The sequence below is a fragment of the Leptosomus discolor genome, chromosome 23 (genome assembly GCF_034619465.1).
Source record: "Leptosomus discolor isolate bLepDis1 chromosome 23, bLepDis1.hap2, whole genome shotgun sequence".
NCBI classification, from domain to species: domain Eukaryota; kingdom Metazoa; phylum Chordata; class Aves; order Leptosomiformes; family Leptosomidae; genus Leptosomus; species Leptosomus discolor.
In genome coordinates this window covers 6,504,542-6,528,618 of record NC_141413.1, presented here as the reverse complement: position 1 = coordinate 6,528,618, position 24,077 = coordinate 6,504,542, and the positions used below count along the sequence as shown (strand labels likewise).

Here is a 24,077-nt window from a genome sequence, read left to right as displayed (position 1 = left end):
GGCGGCCGTTGCGTCTCGCTATTGGCGGGCGCCGGGCGGGGCGGGGCGGGGCGCGGGCGCGGCTTTAAAGCGGGGCCGGGGCGGCGCGCGAGCCCGGTGTAACACCCCCCCCCCCCCCCCGGTACCCCTTACCGCCCCCTCCCCCCCTCTCCCCGCCCCCCCACCCCCCCTCCGCCGTCACCGGGAGGATGGAGCTGAGCTGCGGAGTGGGGGGCAGCGCGGCGGCGCCCCCGGGGCCCGGCCCCCCCGCCGCCGCCGCCCCCGCGCCGCCTATGGAGGGTGAGGAGTACGAGAGCCTGCCCAGCGGCGCCTCGCTCGGCACCCACATGATGGCCGGGGCGGTGGCGGGCATCATGGAACACACGGTCATGTACCCGGTGGACTCGGTCAAGGTACGGGGCGGAGGGTGGGGGTGGCCCCCGGGACCGCCGGGGGCTGCTCCGGCGGCTGCCGGTCTCGGGGGAGGCGTGCGCGGCGGTGCGGTGGGTGTGGGTGCACCGGGAGTGCGTGCCCGGGGTACCGGGAGGGCACGGGGTTGCATGCACGGGGTGTGCCGGGGTTTGTGCTGGTGCAAGCGGGAAGTGCACGCGTGGGGTGCTGGGGGGGGGGGGTGTGCAGTGGTGCGAGTGGGGGAGTGTGCAAGGGGTGTCGGGGTGCACAGGGCTCGCGGGGTGGGGAGTGTGGCTTGGGGGGAGCGGAGTTGTACGGGGCTGTTGGGGTGGGGAGGAGCGTGCAAGAGGTGCTGAGGGTGGGCGAGGAGCGGGGTGCTGCGGTGGGCAAGGTCCCCGAGGCGTCACCCCCCGAGGTCTGCGGTGGAAGCCAGAGCTGTGCACCCACCCTGGACCCTTTGGGTGCCATCCCGGGCACCCCCAGCGTCCTCAGCCCCGGCGAGCGTTGCGCAACCCACGGTGCAAAGGTGTGCGCTGGGCCTGGCCGCCATCCGCTGCAGCAAGCAAAGTCCTCGGGCTGCTCCCCGGGATGCCACCAGTGCCCTCCAGCAGGATTTTCCCTCCCAGTAGGGTTGGAAGCTCAGCCCAGGAGGCACGAGCTGGTGGGACACGGGGTGCTCCGTCCATCCGCGCACCAGGAGGGCTGCAAGCGGCGTGAACCCGACCTCACGTGTCCCCCCAGCCCTGTGGCAGCGGTGGCTTTATCAGGGTCGGGGCTTACGAAGGGGCTTGCACGGATATTCCGGTGGTGTTTGGGTTTTAGTGCGGATGAGCTGCTCGAGACTGAGTGTGCTCTTGGTGCTGTCGAGTACACACGAGGGACGACTTCACGGCACATCATTGCTGTGGTGGGAAGCACAGCGAAGGGTATTTCCTCCCTCTGCCCTGCCAGCGTGCTGCTCTGGCAGCTTCAAAAAAAGAGAAAATAAGGCTGGGAAAAGCCAAACGCCCTCAATCCTGTATTGCCAAGTGCTGACAGATCCTCCAGGGTCCGGTTGGGAAGGGCTGCAAGCAGATGCTCTAATTTCTCCTCTTTTCAATGCAGGGCTCCCCGAAAGAGTAGAAGGAGAGGAAATGCCTTCGCTTTGAGGCACTGGAGGTCTTGCCAGTGTGCTGCGATAAGCACTCGGAGGAAATATTCTCTGCTTTTTTTCTGTGTTTTCCCTCTGGGTCTGTGCTTGTAAGTTTGCGCTGTTCTGCATCGTGGGTCCCCCCCGAGGCGCAGGGTCCGTGCCCACCCCGGGTGCCTCCGCACCGGCTCCTTCCACAAACAAGCCTGGTATTTTCTGCCAAGTCACGGTCAGAGCAGCGTGTCGTCACTTTGGACTTTATGGCGTTGTTTAAGAGGGCATTTCCTCTGCCGGGAAAAGGGAGAGGGAGAAAACGAAAGTTGTGCCTGGTTTTCCGGAGCGGGAGGTGCTTTGTAGGAAGGTAAAAGTGCTGATTTCACCGCGCAGTGAATTCCCCAGTGGCTTCAGGGCTGGCAGCGCCTGTGCGAGGAGAGCGCCAGGGCAATGCCTTACGCTGGGAATAATCCCACTCTGCAAACTGCCTTGAAGTGCTCAGAAGCAGATAAAATGCTCCGGCCGTTGGCTGGCTGCGGGAAAGCTCTGGCAGAGCGTGGCCAAGGTCACCCCATGTGTCGGGGGCAGAGTGAAATCCCGCGCTGCAGGGTTTGGGTGCTGCTACTGCGATGGGCACTCGCCGCTGGTCCCTGCCTGTTCTGTCCGTCTGCTATGGGAAAAGGTGAGAACTGACCCCAAAAGGGCTTTTTTTTTGGTAATGGGAGTAACCAAACACTATAAGCTTGTAAGAGCAGCTGTCTTACACTTTACCGTGGGAAATGTGCTGCTCTCCTACAAAAAAGCTCCTTCCTTAGTCTGACTTTCTGGATGATAGTTACTGGGATTGGTCCTGGCTGAGCAGAGCCCACGGAGGAGGTAGGGGGCTGCGGATGCTGCAGAAAAGAGGCATTTCAGGCACCTGGCTAGATCGTGCTGTAAAATAAATGTTTTCGTTCCAGCGAGTCATTTCCTCTGAAAGGGAAACTGAAAATGTTTTAATTTGGGGAATTGTTTGCTTCAGACACTTTCACAATTCCTGAGCTTGATGAGGTCGGGGTAGGGCAGGCTGCAATAGTGGTGTCCTGTTGAGGTGAGTCAAGGCAAGCAGGTAAAATCGTGCCCTATGGACCTCTGTGAAGTTCCTAGATACGCCTGTGTGACAGCGTAGAAAATACCCAGAGGTGCTCTTGGTGCTCGTGGTGCAACACGTGCTGGGATGAGGGTGTAAATCCGTGATGCGCGTGCCTGTGTGCAGCCTCCTACAGCGCCTGGCTGCGAGAACCCTGCTGTAACTTACAGCACTGCTAGTTGTGTGTGTGTTCTGCAGCAGCGTTGCTGTTTGTTCGGTGGGGAAATGCCTTACAGGCTGTATTTAGCAACTAAAGCTTCAGCTGGAGGCTTGTGATGATTGAGACTTGCTTGATGTCTTTTCTTTCCCATGATTTTCCCTCTAATGGTAAAGACCCCCTTGCAGCTTCAGCCTTAACGGCACGCTGGCCTCTGTCTTACCCCCTTAACGCTGTGGTTGTATTGAAACACTGGCTTGAACTGTAGGTTTAGGAATGCCGATGGTGTTTCTCATAGTGCTGAGGCTTGTTTTGTTTTGTAGCTGCTGAAAACAAGGCTGTCCTGGCAAGCCTGGTCAGTCTCCAAAGTAATTTTAGAGATCAGCATGTTAAGGACTTCTTGTGATGGTGGCAGAAGGGAGTTTCTGGAGGACTCCCCTGGAGCTTCCTCCCTCGTCTTGCTTAAGCCATTCGGTGGCTTTTCTGCAAGGCTGTTGGAGCTGGTTTGCCAAAGCAGGTGAAGTAGCTGCCTTGAGGATGTGAAGAAACAGTTGTCCTCTCCTGGGAAGTAACTGCTGATGTGAGACAGCTCAGTGAGAAACTGGAGGTGTGTGCAGGGCTTGAACCTCCCTTCCTCGCAGTGGGTGGCAGTTGCACTAATGACAAGAAGTCCTTGCTCCATCCCCAGCCATGCTACAGTCCTCCTCTGTGAAAACCTGAACTGCTCCTAACCAAGCTGGTGCAACAAGACGTGTGTGTAAGTTGATGGTGCTGTGGCTGTGTGTGGTTCCTAACGGGTACAGGAGGTCCTGTGCTGTGCTGGGAACTCCTGGGGTGAAGGGTAGGAGAAACACCCAGCCTACATCTGCGATGCCAGAGCGGGGAGTGGAAAGGAAGATAAGTACAATGGGGCTTGTTGGAAGGGATGGAGCGAGTGTTTCGGTGGCTCCAGTCACCCATGGGTGACCTGCCTGATGCAAGTAGACTTTGGAGCTGCCCTGCTTGTGACTAAGGTCTTGGAAGCACACCGGTGTGACCGAGGGTGGCAGGGCAGATGAGCTCCTGTGAGCTGTTTTACTGTGGTTTATTTAGACTTTGGGCTTAGGAACACTTGCCTTGGCTTGGGTTTGGTGGTGGGAGATTCTACATCCACCTATCTCTACACAGGTCCAGGAGGAGCAGTTACTCTTGTTTCAGCTGATAGTATTGGGCTGCTGGAAAGTCACGGCTAACCTGTTCGACTGACCCTGCGCTCCCCTCCTGTGGGCATTTGCAGACACAGGGTGTACCACACCAAGTGTTTTGCTTGTCTGGGGAGCTTCTTTAGCTGAAAAACAGCCCAGCAGAAAAGAAAAAGGAGTTTGGAGCTTGAGCATGGGCATGGGTCGTGCAATAGCGAAGCCTTCTCCAGGCAGCAGGATCTGACCCGGTCACTGAAGAACTGCTGCTTATTTCCTGGTAAAGGCATATTGTGTTCTCTGTGTCTTTTGTTAGCTGCAGGGAGACTGGGGTGGTTGTCTGTCACATGAACGCGCCGGCTGAACTTTGAGAAAGCATGCCATGTTCAGGGGGGAAAAAAAAAAAAAGGCAAATTACATCTGAGCTTGTTTGTACAGTGGCATGTCAAATCAGTGACCCTTTGCAAGAATATGCAGAACTAGAGACCTGCCTCTCGTTAGTAAAGCAACTCTAGGTAGAAAATGACCCCGGACTATTCCTGTGCTCCTGGCAGCAGGAAGGCTGGGTGCTGCCCCCCAAACAGCATCTGTAAAGACAGCGCTGCTCTGCAAGCAGCAGGGAACCTCATGAACCTGAAGCTGTGACTTCTGGTGTTGCTTTTTATGCCCAAGCTGAAACCAGGACTACCAGGATGCTTGCGGTTGTCGGTACACTCTTGCCTTATGCAATGAGGATTAATCTAAGTAGGTGGAGAAGTATTTCTTGGCTGAGTAACAAGAGGGGGGTGAGGCTCCTGGAGGAGCTTGCTGGCTTCAGATGGGTGGCAGGAGCTGGAGGGGTAAGGACTGCATAGCTCATAGCAAATCATCATTGTTCACACCGTGATAAACTTATCGTGGATGAAACGGAGCTGAACCTGTTTTCAGCTCTGTGCCTCTTGCGTGGCAGCGGCCACGCAGGAGATCCTGGGTTTGGTGACTCCTTGGGCTGTTTGTCTTCTCCACAGCTTTAATGAAAAGTGCAAGTCTGTGGGCCTGGCTGTGCTGGTGGTGGTACCGGGGTTAGGTGGGTGTGACAGATGCTTACTGCCCGCTCTGGGGTACAGGGTGAGCTTTTGAACCCCTCTGGAGTGGCTTAGGTGATCACTGGAAAAATAAAAAATTAATATTTGTCCATTCTCATGTGAAAGCAACTGGATTCTCACTAAGGGTGGAGATAACTTGGGGTTAGTTCCCAACAACACAGCGCCACGCGCTTTGGTCGTGTGTATGCCAGGCTGCTAGGTTATTGCTTTACAGGAGCATTTATCCCTGATTGCCTTTCTGATGAGAAGATGCTGCTGCATGCTTAAATGGTACTGGTTGCTTCGAAGGCATCTCAGCAATAGACCGGGGTGAGATCGAGATCTCCTGGGGTCAGTTCTGGAGTCTGAAGCAATGCCTTCAAGTTAAAACTAGCAGAGGGAAAAAAAAACAAAACAAAACACAAAACCACCACCAAAACCTCATCGGGATGCGACCAGCTGAGCAGCGGTGGGTCATGCTGAGTCACGCTGATGGCGGAGCAGCTGCTGGGAGTTTCTCTGGGGCATCGTGAAGTCCAGCCCCTCCTGATGAGCATCCGTGGGACGCGAAGGTGCAGAGACCCATGGAGGGGTTTGGGAGACCCTTATGCCCGCTCAGCGAGGGCTGAGAGAAGGATTTAAAACCTGGTTTAAAATTCTAAGATAATTCAGTGCTGTTGCTGCCTTGACAGGAGGATTTTTCTGAGCCTTTGGCTTTATTTCCAGTGCTGTTCATAGGTTACAATGCATTAGTGCTCTGAAATGGGAAGCTTTGCTCGAGGCTGCCAAATTCCCTGTTGTAGGGCGATGCCTTGTCATGAACACCAGCCGATGCTGAAGTCTGAAATTCAGCTAGCTGCTGAGCTAAGTCACTTTGCAAATGTAATTCCTGTGCAATTCTGTTAGAGTATTTACTACAAACGCAATAATTTGTTGGCTTAGCCTCACTGGTTGCTTTGCTGCTTTCATAGCTTGGTTTTATTATACTGGGTTAAAGTCCTGCATTCAGCTCTGATCTCTTCCGTGGTCTCAGAAAGTGTACGTGAAAGTGCTCTTCAGTTTCTGGTAACTGGAGTGGTTTGGGAAAATCAAAGGTCCAAACCTGAAACGCTTTTGTTGGCTTAATCTTGCCTGAAAGCTTAGCTCTAGTATTGCCTCCTGGGTAATTGAAGTGGATCGATAAGCTTGCAGGGATGTGTCCCGGTGAGGAAGTGTGGAGGTGGCACGGGCAGTCCTTGCTTTTTCAAGGGCGATTGAATCGCTGCCGAGGACAGAGCCATGCGTGTTGCTTTGCCTGCCGGGGCGGCGCTGGGGTCTGCATGCTGCCAAATCCTTTGGGGGAAACTTTATTCTGAAGATGGGGTGTCCCAGCTGAGGGGGCAGAAGGCATCCTCCCTGTCAAACCCAAACGAATTGCAGTTCTCAAGCTTCTCCTTAAAAGCACATCAATTCGATGGAGCCCATTGCAGGTTGCTGAACACTCATCTCCTGTGGCTGTGCCCTTCCCCAGGAGCCTTCTCTGTTTGTGTTTCGAGGCTGCACCAAAGGCTGCGTCCCTTCAGACCGGTTTCAGCGTGGTGGGGTGCATCAGCCGTGTTGCATCTTGGTGCTCTAGATGTGCTCAGTCTTGCTGGGGCGTTCGTAGAGGTTGAAGCCCTGCCAGCGTGTCTCCTGTGGCTGGTGAGAGGTGGCGGGGGTCTGTGCCCTGCAAATGCCCGTCGCAGGTTGGCATCACCGTTGCGAGGGCTTTGAGTGTTGCTGGTGTGTGATGACGTCAGCCTGCAGAAGCCTGAAACAAGCTAAAAGAAGTTAATTTTTCCCACGGTGCATAATTAAGTAATGGCAGTGAGTTTAATGGGATGCTTTGGATGCCAGAAGCTTAGCTGCCTTCAAAAATCTGTGGAAGAAGAGTCCGTCGAGGACTACTGAACACAGATGAAACCACCCAGCTCAGGCAGCTGGGGGGTGCAGGAGCTGGGAGGGAAGACAATGGGGCGAAGGGTGGCTCTGGGGGACGTAGTCACCAGCTGGGTCTTCCTTGGGTGGTGGCCTTTCCCTGTCTCGCCCTCTATGGGGGGCAGGTTACTGCAAGTACCCCATTTTTTTTCAGCTTGCCCTTCTAGGAAACCTGGCTCCCGATGGAGCAGACTAACTGCGCTCCAAGTGTCACAAGCAGCTGAGCAACTGCAGGAGAAACAAGCTGGGGCAGAGAGCCGGGAGTGTTGTAAGCAAGAGGCAATTAAAGACCTAACTGTATTTCTTCACCGAGTCGTTTGAACGACTGCGCTAGCTTAATTCCCTGTACTTTCCGTGCATAAACAAGAGCAGAGGTTACACTTCCCTCCGCTGAGCGCTTGTCTGAGCAGCCTCATAACGTTTTGGTGTTGCAATGGGAGCGCGGAGCTAATCTCGCCGGTCTGGCAGGCGAAGCGTGGATAAACACTGCCGCGGCCCTGGCGCGGGTGCAACTGGGGACTGAATTATTGACCCCTCTAATGATCTTGGAAGTCTTGTAGCGCTCTGACTCACGCTTGTTGCATTAGAGACAGGTAACTGAGGCCTCTCCCTACGTGTGCTTTGTTGCAGACAAGGATGCAGAGCTTGCAGCCGGACCCCAAAGCCCAGTACAGGAGCGTGTACGAAGCTCTGAAGAAGATTGTCCTTACAGAGGGTTTCTGGAGGCCTTTACGTGGGATTAATGTCACCATGCTGGGGGCTGGCCCTGCCCACGCGATGTATTTTGCCTGCTATGAAAAAATGAAAAAGTCTCTAAGTGATACTATCCAGCACGGAGGAAACAGCCACTTGGCCAATGGTATTTTTGGTTTTTGCACAACCCCCTTCCCCCTCGCAGCGAGCAGCCTGTCCCTTGCTTGCCTGGCATCCTTCGCTGCGCTCTGCTCCTGCCGGACCTGCTGTAGGCAGCCTGCGTGTAAATACCCCTGCGGGAGGATGCAAGGGGCAAACGTGACCCCAGGCTTGCAGATTTTTGGCACTCGCTTCGGGAGTGCCGGAGAGGCAGGGGGAAGCCAGGTGGGCAAGTGGGGCGCCTGCCCTCTAGTTGAGTGCTTCGTGCTGGTTGCCACGCTCCTCGGAAACCTGTGCCCTGGCTTAGGATTGCTGACTGCTTGGTACATCTCTCTTCCAGAGGGTAGAGATGGCTGGGCTGGTGCTCAGCAGCAGAATAGAGACACCCTTCCTGGCCTGGAACCCCTGATGGCACTGCTGGGCACCCGCCAAAGCCTTTGTCTAATCTAGATTTCTGCACTACTCTTTAATCTCAAATTGCTGTAGCACAAGTAATCAGCACATTGGACAAGAGGTGTTCAGGTGCAGTCACGGGCTGTTTCAGGCTTTATGTTGAAGGCATCATCTAAACCTCTTGAAGTTTGAAGTACAGGTTGTTCCAGATGGCTTCCTCGGAGCCAGAGAGCGCTGCATCCTCCGTGTGCTCGCATGCTTTGTTAAAGACTTTGCTTCTACCAGGAAGGCTTTTACTTTTCGGTCCAGCAATACCGCTGTAACAGCAGAAACCCTCTTAATTGAGCAGCCAGGGGTGTTACAAAAGGGTTTGTGCAGAAGGCACTTCTGCCGGGGCCTTGACGTGATGTGACGGTAGGAATCTGCCATGGCAGTCACTTGACTTGACTCGACCAGCTTAAGGGTGTTTAATACCTTTCTGGCTTGCTGCTTTTTGCTAGTAATATGCTTCCTGTGTTTGCCTTCAAGTAGCTACAGGCTTTCAGTACCAGCGGGAAAACTGAAGCGCTGCGTTAATGAGAAATGACCGAAAGTCATTTGGGCAAGAGAGAATTTGAGATGGAAACCTACATCAAAGGAGAAGGTGTGGCTCGAGAGGCCCATCCTAGAGCCAACTGCAGAATCATTAATGGCTGGCTGGATGTTTGCAGGATCCGTGCAATTAGTGTTTAAAACTAGACTGAGTGTATGGATGAAAATGCCCGATTATGGATGTGCTGAGCCAGTTCTAAGCGTTGCTCGTTTCTCAGTCCAGCGCAGGCTTAGTGAAGCTGGTGGTGTCTTGCATGGACAAAACCTTGTGAGTTGTAGGGAATAGCAAAGGTGACGGCTGTGATGCTGGGAGGGGGATCCTGGTTTCCGTCAGGCTGCTCTGGATGGGTTTTTCTGCCCTGGGAATGAGCGGTGTTGCTGGGTGCTTCCTTCGGCTTTGCTGCAGAGCTGGGCTGCAGCTCCCCAGGCTGCTGGGTGGCTTGGGGGCTGCAGAGTGCAGTGCCCAAGCAAGCCATGGCTTCTGAATTTCTTTTTTTTTTTATTTTTTGAAGGATGCTCTTGTGTCTTGCAGGTATAGCAGGGAGCGTGGCCACGCTGCTGCACGACGCGGTGATGAATCCTGCAGAAGGTAATGCCTTGTGCTCGGCGCGGAGGTGCTGCACCCCTGGGAAGGCACTGAGGATACCCTGTGCCATCTTAACAGCTTAAGCCCTTTGTTTTAGTGACTCTGCCCAGCTTGTATTGAGCTCAGACAGGCCAGTGTAGAGGGATAAATTCTGCCTGACTGTTTTCCCTTGTTTGCCAGGGGGTTGCACAGCATCTGTGTGGCTCATTGTGATTTTTCCAGGAAAACTGTGTCACCTTTACTAACATGATGCTGTTACTACTCTGCTACTGCATCTTTACTGTTTTTTTCTGAAGTTTTGGGCCACCCAAACAAAGCTGAGCTTAGTCATGTTGTTAGACAAGTACAGCAGCCGGTGGGACTGTTGCGTAGCCTTCCCGGGTGGGTAGGGTCAGGCATGAAGAGGACTAGCAGTGAAATGCGGCTAAAATGAGGCTGGACTGCCAGCTGTGCAGTGTTCATGTATTGTGCTTCTGAGCTGGCCCAAACCCAGGTTTTTCTGAAGGAAAAAATACCTCCAGTGTTTAAAATCCTTTTAACTGTATCCTGATTAAATGAATTGGCCTTCCTTTTGCTTTAGTCAGTGGAAGTTGTTCCATTTCAGGGCTTGGGACGATAGGCGAGGCCTGTTAGGCTTCCCAGATGACGTAGGGTGATTTGAGCACTTTCTGCCTTTGTCCTCTTGGTACGTCAGTGTTCCCACACAACAGCTCTGCATCCTCACAGAGGCACCTGAGGGTCCGTACCAGTCTGTCTTAATGCCTTTCTAGCTAGGAGTGAAAGTTCCTTAATGATGCCGGAGGAGAGGAGTGGGTTTAGCCCATGGAAGAGGAGAGCTGTTGGACCAGGGCTGAGCTCTGACCCGCTTCCCTCACTGGTTGTGTTGAGTTTTTTGGGGAGGGCACTGGGCAGGTTGGGGGAAGTGGAGGATTACTTTTTTTTTTTTTTTTTTCGGTAAAAGCCTGTCAATACGGAGCTCATTGCTACAGAAGGGCCTGGCTGATGTCTTTGGCCGTTTGGACTTGGAAGGGGGAGGTTGGGTCTGGATGGCAGGGACTGGGAGCAGGGTTTGGTCTGGGTGTTGTGGTGACCAGGAAAGATGTGCCTTAGCTAACAAGTCTTTATCTCCCCGTGTCTGTCCTGCCTCGTGCTGCCTGCCCTGCCTGGACCAGTGGTGAAGCAGCGGATGCAGATGTTCAACTCCCCCTACAAGTCCGTCCTGGCGTGCGTAAGGACAGTGCAGAAGACGGAGGGGTTCAGTGCCTTCTACCGCAGCTACACCACCCAGCTCACCATGAACGTCCCCTTCCAGGCCATTCACTTCATCACCTACGAATTCATGCAGGAGCAGATCAACCCGCACCGGGAGTATAACCCTCGGTCCCACATCATCTCCGGTGCCGTCGCAGGGGCCGTGGCCGCCGCCGCCACCACTCCTCTGGATGTCTGTAAGACCCTGCTCAACACCCAGGAGAACATGGCCTTGAGCTCTGTGAACATCAGCGGACATCTCTCGGGCATGGTGAACGCCTTCAAGACTGTCTATCAGCTGGGGGGCGTTTCGGGGTATTTCAGAGGGGTGCAGGCGCGTGTCATTTACCAGATGCCTTCAACAGCCATCGCCTGGTCGGTGTATGAATTCTTCAAGTACTTTCTCACAAAACACAAGCTGGAAAAAAGAACATCCTTGTGAAGGACTTACCCACGAGTGAATGCAAGCCTCCGTGTCCCCTCTGTGTGTGTCTGTGTGTGCCTGCAAGCCAGCCAGCTCTGGGTCTCTGCTAAGGAACATGCCAGGTTTCTGGTGGATTCACAGCTGACGGCCACTTCTCCCTCCCCAGGGAAGGAGGGATTAAAGTGGTCCTCAGTCACGTGTTCCCCTCCTTGCTTAAACAATGGAATAGTTTATAAAGACTTAGAATAATATATATATTTAATAACTTTATTTTGGAGAAGTGAAATTGCTAACTTGATATTTTTCTCTGGATAAGTTTGAAGATGTAGTTTACTCCTCACCAGAAGGCTTAGGTTGTACAGCCTAGGCTGGGGTTTTTTACAGCAAAGAAGCAAATTATCCTGACACAGAACTTACTTTTTATATAAATATAAAAGATGGATAATGTTTATCCTTTATTTTTCTATGTAGACATTTGGGGTTTTTTTTAAATACTATTACAGCTAGATGCTGAGCTGTTTAAAAAGGGCTAAAATCTTCCATCCTCTGTAAGGAAGACACAAAAGCATTTATTTTTATAGCCAGATTGGCTTTAATTGTACAGCATTTAGCCCCCAAATGGTGGCCTGGATTCTCCTGTGGGTGTCAAGGTACTTGCTAGCCCCTTGTGACTAGCGGGGGTGGGGGGAGAAGGAATAGGGACACCACTTTGGGAAACTGCAGGACACCGAGGAAGGGGCACCCCAGAATACCTGGTCACTTTGTGGGGGTGAGGGGGAAACTATTAATTCCATTTTTTTACGAGGAGTCTCTTAAAAAAAAAAAAAAGTAGATTTTAAAGAATAGGGGTTTTTTTGCAAACACTTTTTTTAAAGGTACATTTTTATGGCATGTGATAGCTGAACAGCCTTCATCCTCCCTTAATTTATTCGGACTTTTTCGTTAAGGCCCTGATCCTGCTTGCAGGAGCGACCATGTGCATCTCGGTAGCTGGCGGGGGCGAAGCAGGGTGCGCGGAGCTGCTCTGCTCCCTGGGGGGGGGGGGTGTGGAGCGCAGAGCTTCTGTTTACAGTTTGGCTACTGGGTCGCAAGGGTCGCACCCTGGCAGCCCCAAACCAGCAGCTGGGAAAGTCTTCCCTGCAGAACCGAAGCCACCTCCCAGCCCGTGTTTGACAATAAGCTGCTGCTCGTCTCTCTTGGGGAGGAAAAAAAACCCCCAACCCCAACCTAGAGAGGTTCCTCGTGGCGTGGGTTTGGTTTGGCTGCTGCGGGGTGCTGAGCTTTGGGGTGGCCAGCGAAGCTGTGCCTGCTTGGGAAGGGTGGAAGCCTTGCTGCATGCCTTGCTCCTCCTGGGAATGGCTCTTCCAAACCAAAATGCATCCTTTAGCCAGCTACTTGGGTGCTCAGCAGCTCATGAGGGATTTTGGGGGCCTGGCTGTGGAAATCCAAGTTACAGGACACCAGTTGGCAAATCTCCATGCTCCCTGGAACTTCCCCTGCCAGCAGGCACTGATGTCTCGAGCTGGCACCATCTCCTTACTGCTGGGCACGGGGCAGCTTGTGGAGATGTGGCTTCAGTTTGCTGTCAGTGCTGGGGGGGTCTGTGGGGGAGCTGCGACCCGTTTGGGCTGACACGTGTCGCTGGAGGTGTCCCTCAGCCAGGCACGTTGCGTAGGATGACACTAACCAGAGCTAATCCTTTTGCTCCGTTCTTTGGAGAAGGTAAATCAAAGAGCACCTCACTGGGTGGTGTGTTGCATGTGCCTTGTGTAAATTAATCTTGCATCACTGATAATGGTGAAATGAGCTTCTCGATGCCTTTCTGTCACTTAAACTGAATGAATCACTGTGTCAAATGTACCCTGTGTCTTAAAGTGTAACAATTGTAGGCTTGAGGCTACTGGTGGCAGTGGTGCAGCTGGAGAAAGCCCTCAGCGCTCTCTGCACGTGGAGATCCTCGTGGCTGGAGGTCTCTGAGCTGCCTGTCAGCCTTGGATGTCTTTGTCTGTTGACTTGAGGAACTGGGGAGTCACTAACAGGAACCAGAACTGCACAAAATATTCCCATCGGAGATGGGCATAAACACTTTGATGCAAATTTTGGGTCACTTTAATGTTAAAAGAGGCAAACTGTAGCATAACGACAGCTGATATTTTTGCGTAGGCGACAGATTTCAGTGCGACTTCAGTGGCCAGGAGACTCGGCAAGTGGTCCCCAGTGCACCACCCCCTTCCTCTGGCTGCTTAGCTTTAACATTTCTGACATCACTTTGACTATTCCGGAAGAACTTCATCTCCCATTTGGAGTAACCTGTGAGTAACTGGGGCAAGGCTGGGCTTGCCCAGGGACAGAGCCTGTGGCCGTGGAATGACTGGGAGGGTGGTCATGGTTTTGGCCAGCTGAGCATTGTCCTTGGAGGGGGAGGGTAGCCCGTTTCGGTCACTAACCAGAGCATGTCTGGGAACCTCCTGAGTGTTGAGCACAAATAATTATCAACCACGTTTTCTTGGGAGCTTGCTCTGCCTCGAGCTGAGAGAGGGTGAGCAGCACTTGTATATTTATAGAGCTCTTTATGGATTACCCTGGGTATCCCATAAAACCAGACTTCCCATTCTGCAGCTGGGAATGTGCCCAGTTGGTCTAATACTTGCAGAGGTCTCTCGTGTTTAAAATGTTTCCTGCTGTGTGTAATGCTGGATCCCCAGGTGAAAGCCCTTCACCAAAGCTGCTCCTCGTCTCTTCTAGGTTTGCATTTGAAAGTTTTGCTGCGAGTCTGAAGTTTTGTTTTAACCTGGTATGTGAAACAGGTACTGCTGCTTTGTCTGCAACAAACGCACATATTATTTAAGGGGGAGGATGAGTAACTTTGTCCGCAGTTCTTAATTTTTATTATTTTTTTTTTGCCTGCCATGGAATTCAATGTGTTTCCTTAAATGTATATTTAACAATGCAGGAGTTCATTTGTGAAATGCTGCTACAGTTGTATCACTGGAGCTCAAGGAAATAAAAAAATCTGATTTTTGTCCTTTTAGGCTCATGCTTGTGGCTTTCCTGAGCTGTGTAGTAGTTGGGCATGGAGCTCCAACTGGGGCTGAGCAGCAGGAGGGTGTCGATGGCTCTGCTTGGCGGCAGCCGGGCAGGCTGATCTCTGGAGGAATGGTGCCTTCTAGTGTTGCCTGAACACTTGGCAGGCTCAGCACCTCATCATCTGAGTCAGAGAAAGCCCTTGGTCAACACTGGAGGACAGAAATACTTCTGGGAGGGGTTTTGCAGCCTGGCAGGAGCTGACATCTGTATGACGGGCTTTCACTCCTCTAGGAGCCGCTGAAGAGTTTTGAAACTTAGTCCTTTTGGCAATGAATTGGCTTCCGAGATTTGCAAAGCAAACCTGCAGACTGTGGCTTGTTCAGCAGCAAATTCCCAAATTGGAATTTCTTCCCCCTGGAAGGAAAGTGCATGAGGTGAAGGCCCTGAGGGAGCTGCTTGTTTGCTGAGGTTTCAATAAGATTTGCTGTATAATTTGAAGGGAAAACCCCAGAAGTTATGAGGCTGCTTTAGATCTTACCTTCCCCTTCAATGAAAAGGAGAAGACCCATCTGTTGGTGTGGCTTCTGCACAGCACGGGTGCTGGGGGAGGAATGCTTCCCTGAGCAGCATCAGGCTAATCGGAGCTACTGACCTGCCCCGGAGCCTTCAACTAAGCTGTCCCCAGGGCAAATGTGTCCCCCAGGGCTTGGCCAAGGTGGGCTCTGAAAGGAAAAAAAGCGAGTCTTCACCGAAACATTTCAATTGTGGAATCTCCAGCGCGGAGCGACTGTTTCAGCTCATGGTAGAAAATGTTTCTGGCTCCAAACAGAGGTTTTGGTTTCCAGCTTGGTGTCTGATGCGGGGAGCTTTGCCCTGGTCTGGTCCCAAGGATAAGTCAACTGTAGTTGTTGTCATCTCAGCTGCTGAGTTTGGGGGCTCTGAAGGCAGAGCAGCGTGGCTGCAGGGTGGGATAGCAGGGCTGTGGGGCAGGGGTGCCCGAGCAGCCTGCACTGTACCATGGACTTTGCTAAAGCTTGGGCATGTGCATAAGCAGAAGAAATTCCTCACTTCTTTTGGTGGTGTCAGAGGTTTTTTTGGGCCAAAGTTTGGTTTATCCAAAGTCTACCGTACCTTATTTCAAACTTTAACTCTTTCTAATGTTGTCAGGAGTATCTGAGATTCTTGCAGGTCCTTTTCCTCCTTTTCACCTCTAATAAATGTGACAGAACTGCCTGGTCCTTGTTCCAAATCTAGCATGAAAACCAGGTTGTCTTAAAATAACATTTCCACTTACCAAGCACTGTGCATAGAAGAGTCTGAAACTCCTTGGACTAAATTTCCAGCCTTAAATTCTGGAGCTGGGTCTGAAGGATTATTTTGGGAGCAGCCTCCTGTAGTTTTGACAAGGGGATGGAGCATGATTTGTTTCCTCTATCAGTTTTGTTTGGAAAACCACAGGTTTGGAATAGCTGCTGGGTATGTATGCACCTTCCAGTGATGCAGGAGGCGTTGATTTCAGTGTGGTCCTGGTGCAGCGATGAAGAGAGCCACCCAAAATCCTAGAGGTTTGGGATGCAGCCAGCCAGCAGTTCTGCCCCAGCCCCCCCTGGGCTGGCAAAGGGCAGCTCAGCTGGGGATAAGGACGATGACAGGGTTTAGCAGCAAACACCTACCTGGGGAGCCAGGGCTGGCTGCAAAGGGAAGCAGCAGCAAGATGCTGCTGTCCTTGATCCACCCCAAAGGGAAAAGGACTTTCCTTTTCTCATTTCTTCTCCCCTTTTTCTTTTTCTTTTTTTTTTTTTTTTTTTTTACTGTCACTGAAAAATCAGGGAAGTGCAGCGACCTGTTGATGTCCTGGGGTGGAGAGCAGGCTGCCTCGCCTGGCTGATGAGCTTAAGAGACACGATCAAGAGATAAAGTGCTATTTGTCCTCAGCTAAATGTTTTTGACAGGTTTATATTTGTTTGCATTGTAGAGTAAATATTTAACCCTCCCTTCCCGCTGTGTGGTAAACGTGTGTAGTACTGAAAGGTGAGGTATGTAACATGCTTCGTGCATACCTCTTAAACACTAAATACCTTCTTTATATGAAGGCTGGTGAGGACCCCTGCATTTCTCTTTGTCACAGCCACCATTCAGCTCCATCTTATTCCCAGTAATTCCCCAAGAAGTGAGAAATGCCCCTAATACGTGTCTGCGAAGGAGGGGATTTTTGTGCTGAGCTGACATGTGGTTAGAAGAGACGCAAATTACGCGATTAAACTTGCAGCTGAATTGCTGGTAACAACTATTTCTGTCCATCCATCTTCTCCATCAGACCCAGGGGGACTAGGGAATTTTTACCCCTGGATTATTCAAGGCTGTCAAAACTCTGAATTAGGTCTACTGAAATAAAGGAAAAACACCCAGGAAAACTAAAAACCTCTGAAAAGAGACTCTGTGCCCTTGCAAGATGCCCTGGGAGCATCCTCACCTTCCTCACCTGCCCAAGAGGGAGACGTGGCTGCAGCCCTCCAGCCCCGACATCCCCAAGGACTCCAGGCTGCTCTCCCTCTGTTTGCCTGGTGAGTGATTTAAACTTTTCTTACATTTTCTCTGGTTTTTGTGTGCCTAAAAGTTGCCTGACTTCATTAAGTGCTTGTTTTGTGCTGTGTCCTACTGGCACTGCGAATAAAAATGGAAAATGTAGCTGGTTATTGTGGGAAATAGATACTGTTTGTTAGGAAAGCATGGGGTAGCTGCTGAGTCCCAGTTTTCCCGGCAGGAAAAAGCTGCGGTCGGGAGAAGGGGATGATTTTTCCCTGGATGGCGAGGCTGGCTGAGATTACTAGAAAGGCTGAAGGATCTCTGCAAAATATCACGTCGATGGTTATCTCTCCTCCTTCCTTTCTGCTTTAAACCTCTGGCATCTGCCTGGCTGGTCGATGGCCAGTAAGTGGAAATGGGGAATTCCTGCAGCTGAGGAGGACGGGACACGTCCGTGGGGCACACGGGTACCGAGAGCCGCAGCAGGAGGCGGCAGAGCCAGCAAAGCCCAAGGGCATCGCCCTGGCTCCTCCACCACCTCCAAACTTTTGGGATGGCTCCCCAGGAGGAGGAAGGAACTGCTGGAATTGCCACCCATGGGCGTGTAGCACTTGCCAAGAGCTGTGACACCTATGTCCCCACCTCCCTCCGGGCTGGGTGGTGTTTTGCCCTGGGAACTCATCGGATTTTTCTAATTGACACTAATGGTTTCTTTGGAACCAGTACAGGTTATTGTGTAAATATCTTTTAAGGGTGTTTTTTAATGAGTCTTATTTACCTGGCAGACCGTAGCAACTTGCAGCGAAGATCTACAGGGCGGCGGGTGCTCGCTTTGCTGTGCTCAGCACTTGTTTGTCTGTTGAAGTCTTGGGTTGGCACCAACAAATCCCCTTCTACTGTGCAGTCTGTGGTTTATAAACATCCCCATTTTTCTTAGGGGTCTATAAGTACACAGGACAAGAAGAAGAGGGGAAAATAATTAAATGACAACTGTAATATCTTGAAGTTTGCGTGGGTAAAGGAGAAACAGCAACTGAGGGCTTTGCCAGAGAGTGGAAAGTGCACCCTGAGCATCAGTCGTGCGTATAGGGGGCTGCCAGGGGACAAAGGCTCTCTGGGACTTGTGGACAGTGGCGATGGCGATGGCCACGTCCTCGGGACAGCATCTGGGGACGCCATCTGGGGGACCTTCAGGCAGAGATGTTAGGGACAGGGGTGGGTGCAAGGTCTACGTGCCCTGTGGGACACGGGTGCTCTCCTCTGCGCTGCCAAAGCCCCGGCGTTTGGATTTTTATTTAAGTCACTCGATTAATCCAGGATCTAGGCTGTGTTTGTTCACCGCATATGATTATTATCTTTGTTTCTCTTCAAATATTGTTTCTGCTCTAAAGGGTAATAAACATAAAGGCAAATATCTCACTTTTTCCCCTCTTGAAATTTCATTAAGCTGCGTGTTTACCTTGGATGACAAGATGCAGCCCATGGAGTGAAAGGTTTTCCGGCCACACCTTAACCCGCTATCTTATTATGCCACGATTGTCCACAAAGGGAATAAAACCACTTGTATTTATCCATAAGATTTAATTCCTTTTAAAAGACAAGGGATCCTTTTATAGAACAGGTAAGTGTTTTCCGCCGGGCTCTGCAGGTGTAAATCTGTCATGGAGCAGTGCAGCGTGGCCAAGCCCTGGCTGCGGACGGCTGTGGAGGAGCTGAATGTGATTCCCGCCCCAAATATTGCTGATTTGGGACCATGAACCTTTTTGTCCTGGAATGAAGCAGGTTCCTGCAGCATCCTCACCTTTGCTTCACTTACGCCTGTGTTGCTCCCAGCACAGCCCCAGTATTAGCAGTTTTGGTGGGAGGAGGAAAGCCAGGTTTCCCCTCTGTTTTCTTTTTCACTTTTGCACAGCAAAAATCTGTTTGTCATTGCCTGGAGGAAACTGAACCCTCCAAAAACTGCTCCGAGATGGAGCTCTGCACCAGCCAGCCCAGCCCAGACACAGTCACTGAGCAACCGAATCCTCCAAGTACATTAATCACCTTCGTTTGCAAATTCTCTATTATTTTATTTGCTTTAAAGCTTTGCCCCCTGCGATGTTTTTAGCAAGTGGTATGAAGCGTGCAGTGATGAGTGCCCCCAGGGCTGCTTTGCAAAGGAGATGATCAGTCTCCCGGTGAAAGAGTGTGGTAGATAAATACTGCAGTAATTCCTCCTTTCACCAGGGCAAATAGAGGATGAGGAGGGTTGATGTGCCATCGACACCCAGCAAAAAGCCACTCAGCAGGGAGGGGTGAAATATCAGCCATTTGCTAAATAGCGTCCAGAGGTCCTTTGGGCTGAGAATGGGGAGACCTGGGTGAAAACTGTGTAGGTCTTGGTGTCACGAGTAGAATTAGTTCCTCCGTCTCTCTTCTGAAGCCCGAGAGCTCCAGACCCTGGATTAGTCAATGCCCTGGTACGTTGCTGGTTGTCTGGTGCCCAGGCACGGAGCTGCCTTGTGTTGAGTCAGATCTCGCAAAGGTGCCTCGAAGGCTCCCCAGGTCCTGCTCCAGGATTTTTGCCTTAAAATTCTCCATTTGCCTGTTAGCTGGCATGAAAAAAACCAACGTTTCCACATTGCCTGTGCTGACGGGGACAAGGCTGTGGCTTTAGGGTGCAGTCCTGGGCCTGAGAAGTTTTGCTGCTGGCTCTACTGGTGACCATCATCATCATCATCTTTAATTAGGCGGAGTGGGTGGCTCTTGAATTGAGGTGGGAAATGACCCGAATCGTTCTGGATTCAGTACCTCTCCATGCTCATGTCATCAAATGCATCATGCTTCTGGGGAGCAGGGAACTGAGCCCCCATGGGGGGTTTATATAAATGCTTGGGGCTTGCTGGGGACCTGCCACAGGAGCAGTGCAGGATTGGTGCCGGCTTGCAGGTTATCTCTGTTCCCCCTTTTTTAAAGGGCTGAAGGATAAAACCTGTAATGAAGAAATACCGTTCTAGGGGGAAAAGTTCATGCAAGGAAGCTACATGCTGGGGAACAGAGTGGATATCCAGACTGAAACACTGGTATTTGGGGAAAAACTCAGTTTCATCATGGAAACTTGCCTGGGAGCTGAGCAGTCTGCATCCCTCCGCCTCGTACGTGACGATACCTAGCAGCAAACAAATCCGATAGACGCTGGCAGAGCTCCCGGCCGCCGCAGCGCTCAGAGTCTAGAAAAAGGATTAATATTATCTAGCTGGTACAAAGAGAGCCCATGTTCTGCTTGTTTCAGACCCGGCTGGGGTGGGAAAACATCTGCACACGTTGCGAGGGGAACATCTGGCATTTGCTGCAGCCTCTGGGCTACGCTCTCCTCCAACAGCCCCAGGCTGGGAAAGGAGCTTTGCCCTCACCCCAACCGAGCGGCACAGCCGTTGGGATGGTGTTTGTAAAGCATTTGGACATCCTTCTGCAGAGGAAGTTGTTCTGGGTGTACCCCAGAGTTACTCTGCCCTGTGTAAATCCTGCAAATCTCCACCTCAGACGCCCAGGTGCTCCCGTCCCCCATGAGAAAGCGGCTCCAAATGAATAATTGCTTCACTAGAGCTCGGCGGGTGCGTTTTCCTGCTTAACCCAGCCATTTATTCTCAGGGGAGCGGCGGGGAGCGCTGGGTGCCCCCACCCAAGCTCTGTTTGTAGAGAGACTTGTGCTAATCCCTTTGCTTTCCGGCGCGGCGCGAGCAGGACCCCGTCGTGCCGTCTGGGCTGAGCGATTCACCGGCCGGTGGAAAAGTACCGTGGGAGGCTGCGCCGAATAGCCACTACCCCTGCTTTTACCCCCCTCTTCGGCACGGGGTCCCTTTTGCCTTCTGAGAGCCCTGATCCAGCCTCGCCAGGCTCAGGTGATGCAAACTTTTGGACACAGAGGATGTAACATCAAACTGTGTTCGAAACTCGGTCTTAAAAGCCGGGACTATCTCTCTGGGAGGCTCAGGCTGGGCAGCCAGGGCTCAACGGGGATGTGTATGCACTGCTGAGGGGAGACTGGCCTTGCTCTGAGGTTATACCGCCTTGAGTCTGAAAAACCCCTGCTTTTCTGGAAATCTGGTTGCCCCAAAAGGCTCTGGATGAAAAGAAGAGCTGGGGAGACTGTGCACGGCTGATCTCTTTTGCAAACCCAAACCCTAGGGCTGGAAAGAGCCCTAAATGGGAATAGAATTGGGTAAAACCAACAGCTACAGTGCTGCGAGCATCCTCCCCCGCTGCCTCTGTGGAGATCCCCCCCCCCCCTCCCAGCTCCGGCACTGTCCGGTGGGAATGTCCCCCCGCTGCCGGAGCCTCCCTTATGTCCTTGCTCTCCCTGCCAGCTTTCTGAGCCGGGGGAAAGGACAACTCCCCCAGGCAGCGTGGCTGGAGGCAGAGCCCAGATGCTGCAGCTCCCTTCCGTGCCTATCACCCCTCCTGCCCCCCAGGAATGGCCTTGCTGGGGGGCTCCCTGGGGAGGCTGTGGCCAGGTGACCGCGGGTGACACACATAGGGCCCCTCTTACACCCCCCCTGCACTTCCCTGTTTTGGGCTGGGAGATAAAGCAACCAGCCCGAATCCATCTGCTCCGACACCCAGTACCTGACTCCCAAAGCCTTTTTCTTTGCCCCGTTTCCTTTTTCTTCCAAAACTGGAGCATTTCAACACAAACCCCACCCATATATGCTTCGCTCCTAACTCCTTTTCCTGTAAAAATACTTGTCTTATCGCTTGACTTTCCCTTCTGCGAGTGGGCCGCCATAAATTACCCCAGGCAGACGGCTTTGGAAGCACTTCCAGGGGTATTTGCTGCGGATTTCTCCCTGCCTTCGGCTGTTCTTAATAAATGGTGCCCAGACCATAACAGAAGAAAGAGGAGGAATGCGCCTTGGATTTTTGTGAGGGGCAGAGAAGGAGTTTCCCATGGGAACACCAATCTGTGAAGCTGCATTTTGCCACATCACCAAAGTACTTCATTTTTTATTTTTTTCCCCTTTTCCTTTCCTTTCCCCATCGGCGAAAATCTGCCTCGATGACTGTGCCACTCGGCTTCTCCCGTGCTTCCCCCTTTGGCATTGCTGCTGCCGGGGTGGCTCAAGGGTGGTGGGAGCACCCGGTGGTCCAGCACCTGAAATGGGCTGTGTGGGGGACTGCCTGCTGCAGGACGGCCTTGCCACCAAGGCTCTAGCTGGGTTAGAAAGAGATGAAGTGTTTCTGTGGATGACAGGAGCATCCGCAACAAGAATAGTAGATACTGCACATCCCCAAGGGTTTTTAAGAGCTCTGAATCCTTGTGCTTTACGGCTTAGCTTGCCTGTCTCCTTGGGAAGCATCTGAGCATCCCAGAAGATGCACCCTAGTGCTCGTTGCTGAAGGGTTTTCTGCGCTTCCCTCCAAGTCATCTTTGTCGTAACCGGTACCAAAACTGGGGGGAAACACCGGTCTGATGCAGCCTGGCACTTTGGGTGCCATTGCATTTTCCATCCCCTGTTTAGCTCCATGTGGTGAACTTGTTCCCACTGCTCCGGTTTGCAGCCGTTGTGTAGGTCAAGTCGAAGATTTTTCTTGGCTCCAGTCCTGAGAGTCCTTGCCAAGTATGTGGTTTATTGCATGCAAATGTTAGTCAACAGTTACATTATCCAAAGGCAGCCTTTTTTCCTTTCTTTTTAGCTTTAAATAAATGATTTGGCACAAACAAGTGTAAATGTTATGTCAGCATTAGACACTATTTAATCTTGACGGATATGTTAGCGGCAGAGCGTGACACTAATTGACAGACATTAAATGATGCTTTCTGTTTCTTGTTGCGTACAAACAGGAGTTCTGCTTCGTTAGGGCTGATTAAAACTCCACGTCTCCATAGTTTGGGTGGGATTTTTCTTTTCTGTATTAATCAAGGGGATATTTATCACCGGGAAGGCCTGCCATGTGGTTCCCCTTGTTGTGATTAATGCTTTGACACTCTCGGATGATTTGGTTATCCAAACAGAACAGCCCTTTTTTCTTGTCCTTGTGCTTTGTGCTTGAAAAGGAAAAGGAAAACCCAACTGGAAGTCTATCTTCTGTCCATAAAGAAGCCACTTAGGGGTTGCAGAGAAAAGGCTTGGGAAGGAGAGGAGGGAGGGCAGTGCTCGCGGCAGGGGGGAGTCAGCCACGGTGTTTCTCCACGGCAGAGGCTGCGAAGGAGCCGGCGCTGCTGCCCACATCCCTGTCTCCAACCAGCACCCGTGTCAGACCCAGCACCTGCTTTGGCAGGTGCCCACGCCGCAAAAGCCGTGCACTTGACGGTGCCTGTGTTGCGGCAAACTGTGGCGTGCGGCAGCTTTCTGGTCTGGGTCCCAAACAAGGCAGCTCCTGTGAGCAGGACGGCGCTGCTGGCAGGATTAGTGCGGGGGGAAGAGACCCGACTTCCAGCCCTGGCTGTGACAAACAGTCACCCACGTTCGGGAGCCGTTCCCATCCACGACATCGCCGGGTGAAGGCAGGGGAGCCTGGCGAGCGGCGTCTGCCGGAGGATTGGGCTGGTGAGGAGCCAGCACCAGCCTCCTAAGGCGATACGAGCTCCCCAAGATCCCATTTTGCCATCTTGGTGCCTTTTGTTTGTTTTAAAGCTACTGAAATACAAAATTAAGCTGGGAGTAATGGTATGGCAGCTCGTTTCCACTTGGGAAAAGTCGCTGCTGCCAAAGCAGAGGCGAGGGAGTGCGCCCACGGGCAGGCTGGGACCCAAGGTCGGTCCCTCTCCTCCTCTGTACGAGGGGGGAATGTTCATACTGACAGCTCCCAGGGGGAATTCTTCTTCTTCGGGTCCTACAGAGCCCAGCGCTGCTCCTGACTGCGCTGGTGTGGTTGCAGGACTGGAAGGCAGCAGCAGAAATAAGAACTGGGACCAGTGCTTGTGGTGCAAAACTCTGGAGGCCACTGGGATTGTGCTTACATTTTGGGACAAGGAGTAATTTGGGGGTGTTAAAGAAAGTGTTTCACTATGTAAGCTCTTACTTTGGGGAAATAGTCACCTGTTTCATGCTCATCGGAGAGTAAATGGGGTTGGAGGATGCTCGGTGGTGCCCTATACCTGGCTGGATAAGTGATGGAGCAACGTTCGATGCTGAGCACCTAGAAATAGTGGTGAATGATGATTTACCACCTGTAAAACCTTGTGAGCTGGTGCTTGTGACATCTGCAACACTTGTTCGTGTGGGAAGCTGGTGTCGGAGGGACAGCCATGGTCATGTCGTGGCAGAAACAGGGGTCAAAAGAACATCCAAACCTGGGGCAAAAAAACCACTGAGGCAGCTTGCTTTTAATAAAGACTCTGCACTCTTTATTCCAAAGGACAATGCACATCAGATAAAATAGTATCAAAAAATATGTACAAAAATAGTGACTATTTGCACTGGACTTGCTTTATACCAGCAAAGTTAAGT

At 52.0% G+C, this 24,077-nt stretch overlaps 1 protein-coding gene across 1 annotated transcript; it reads left to right on the top strand.

Moving 5' to 3' along the window:
• Nucleotides 1-188: 188 nt before the first annotated feature.
• Nucleotides 189-14,119, top strand: SLC25A37 (solute carrier family 25 member 37). Its single transcript, XM_086477238.1, has 4 exons — nucleotides 189-392; nucleotides 7,628-7,856; nucleotides 9,366-9,422; nucleotides 10,592-14,119. Exons 1-4 carry the CDS (start codon nucleotides 189-191, stop codon nucleotides 11,110-11,112), a joined length of 1,011 nt encoding a protein of 336 aa, XP_086333364.1. The 3' UTR covers nucleotides 11,113-14,119.
• Nucleotides 14,120-24,077: the final 9,958 nt, after the last annotated feature.

Bases quoted from the DNA above. Each gene is read 5' to 3' on its own strand.
- SLC25A37 (XM_086477238.1), top strand. From the start codon at position 189: ATGGAGCTGAGCTGCGGAGTGGGGGGCAGCGCGGCGGCGCCCCCGGGG. The intron at 7,857-9,365 runs GTATTTTTGGTT...TGTGTCTTGCAG, and splicing joins AAACAGCCACTTGGCCAATG to GTATAGCAGGGAGCGTGGCC. The intron at 9,423-10,591 runs GTAATGCCTTGT...TGCCTGGACCAG, and splicing joins GGTGATGAATCCTGCAGAAG to TGGTGAAGCAGCGGATGCAG.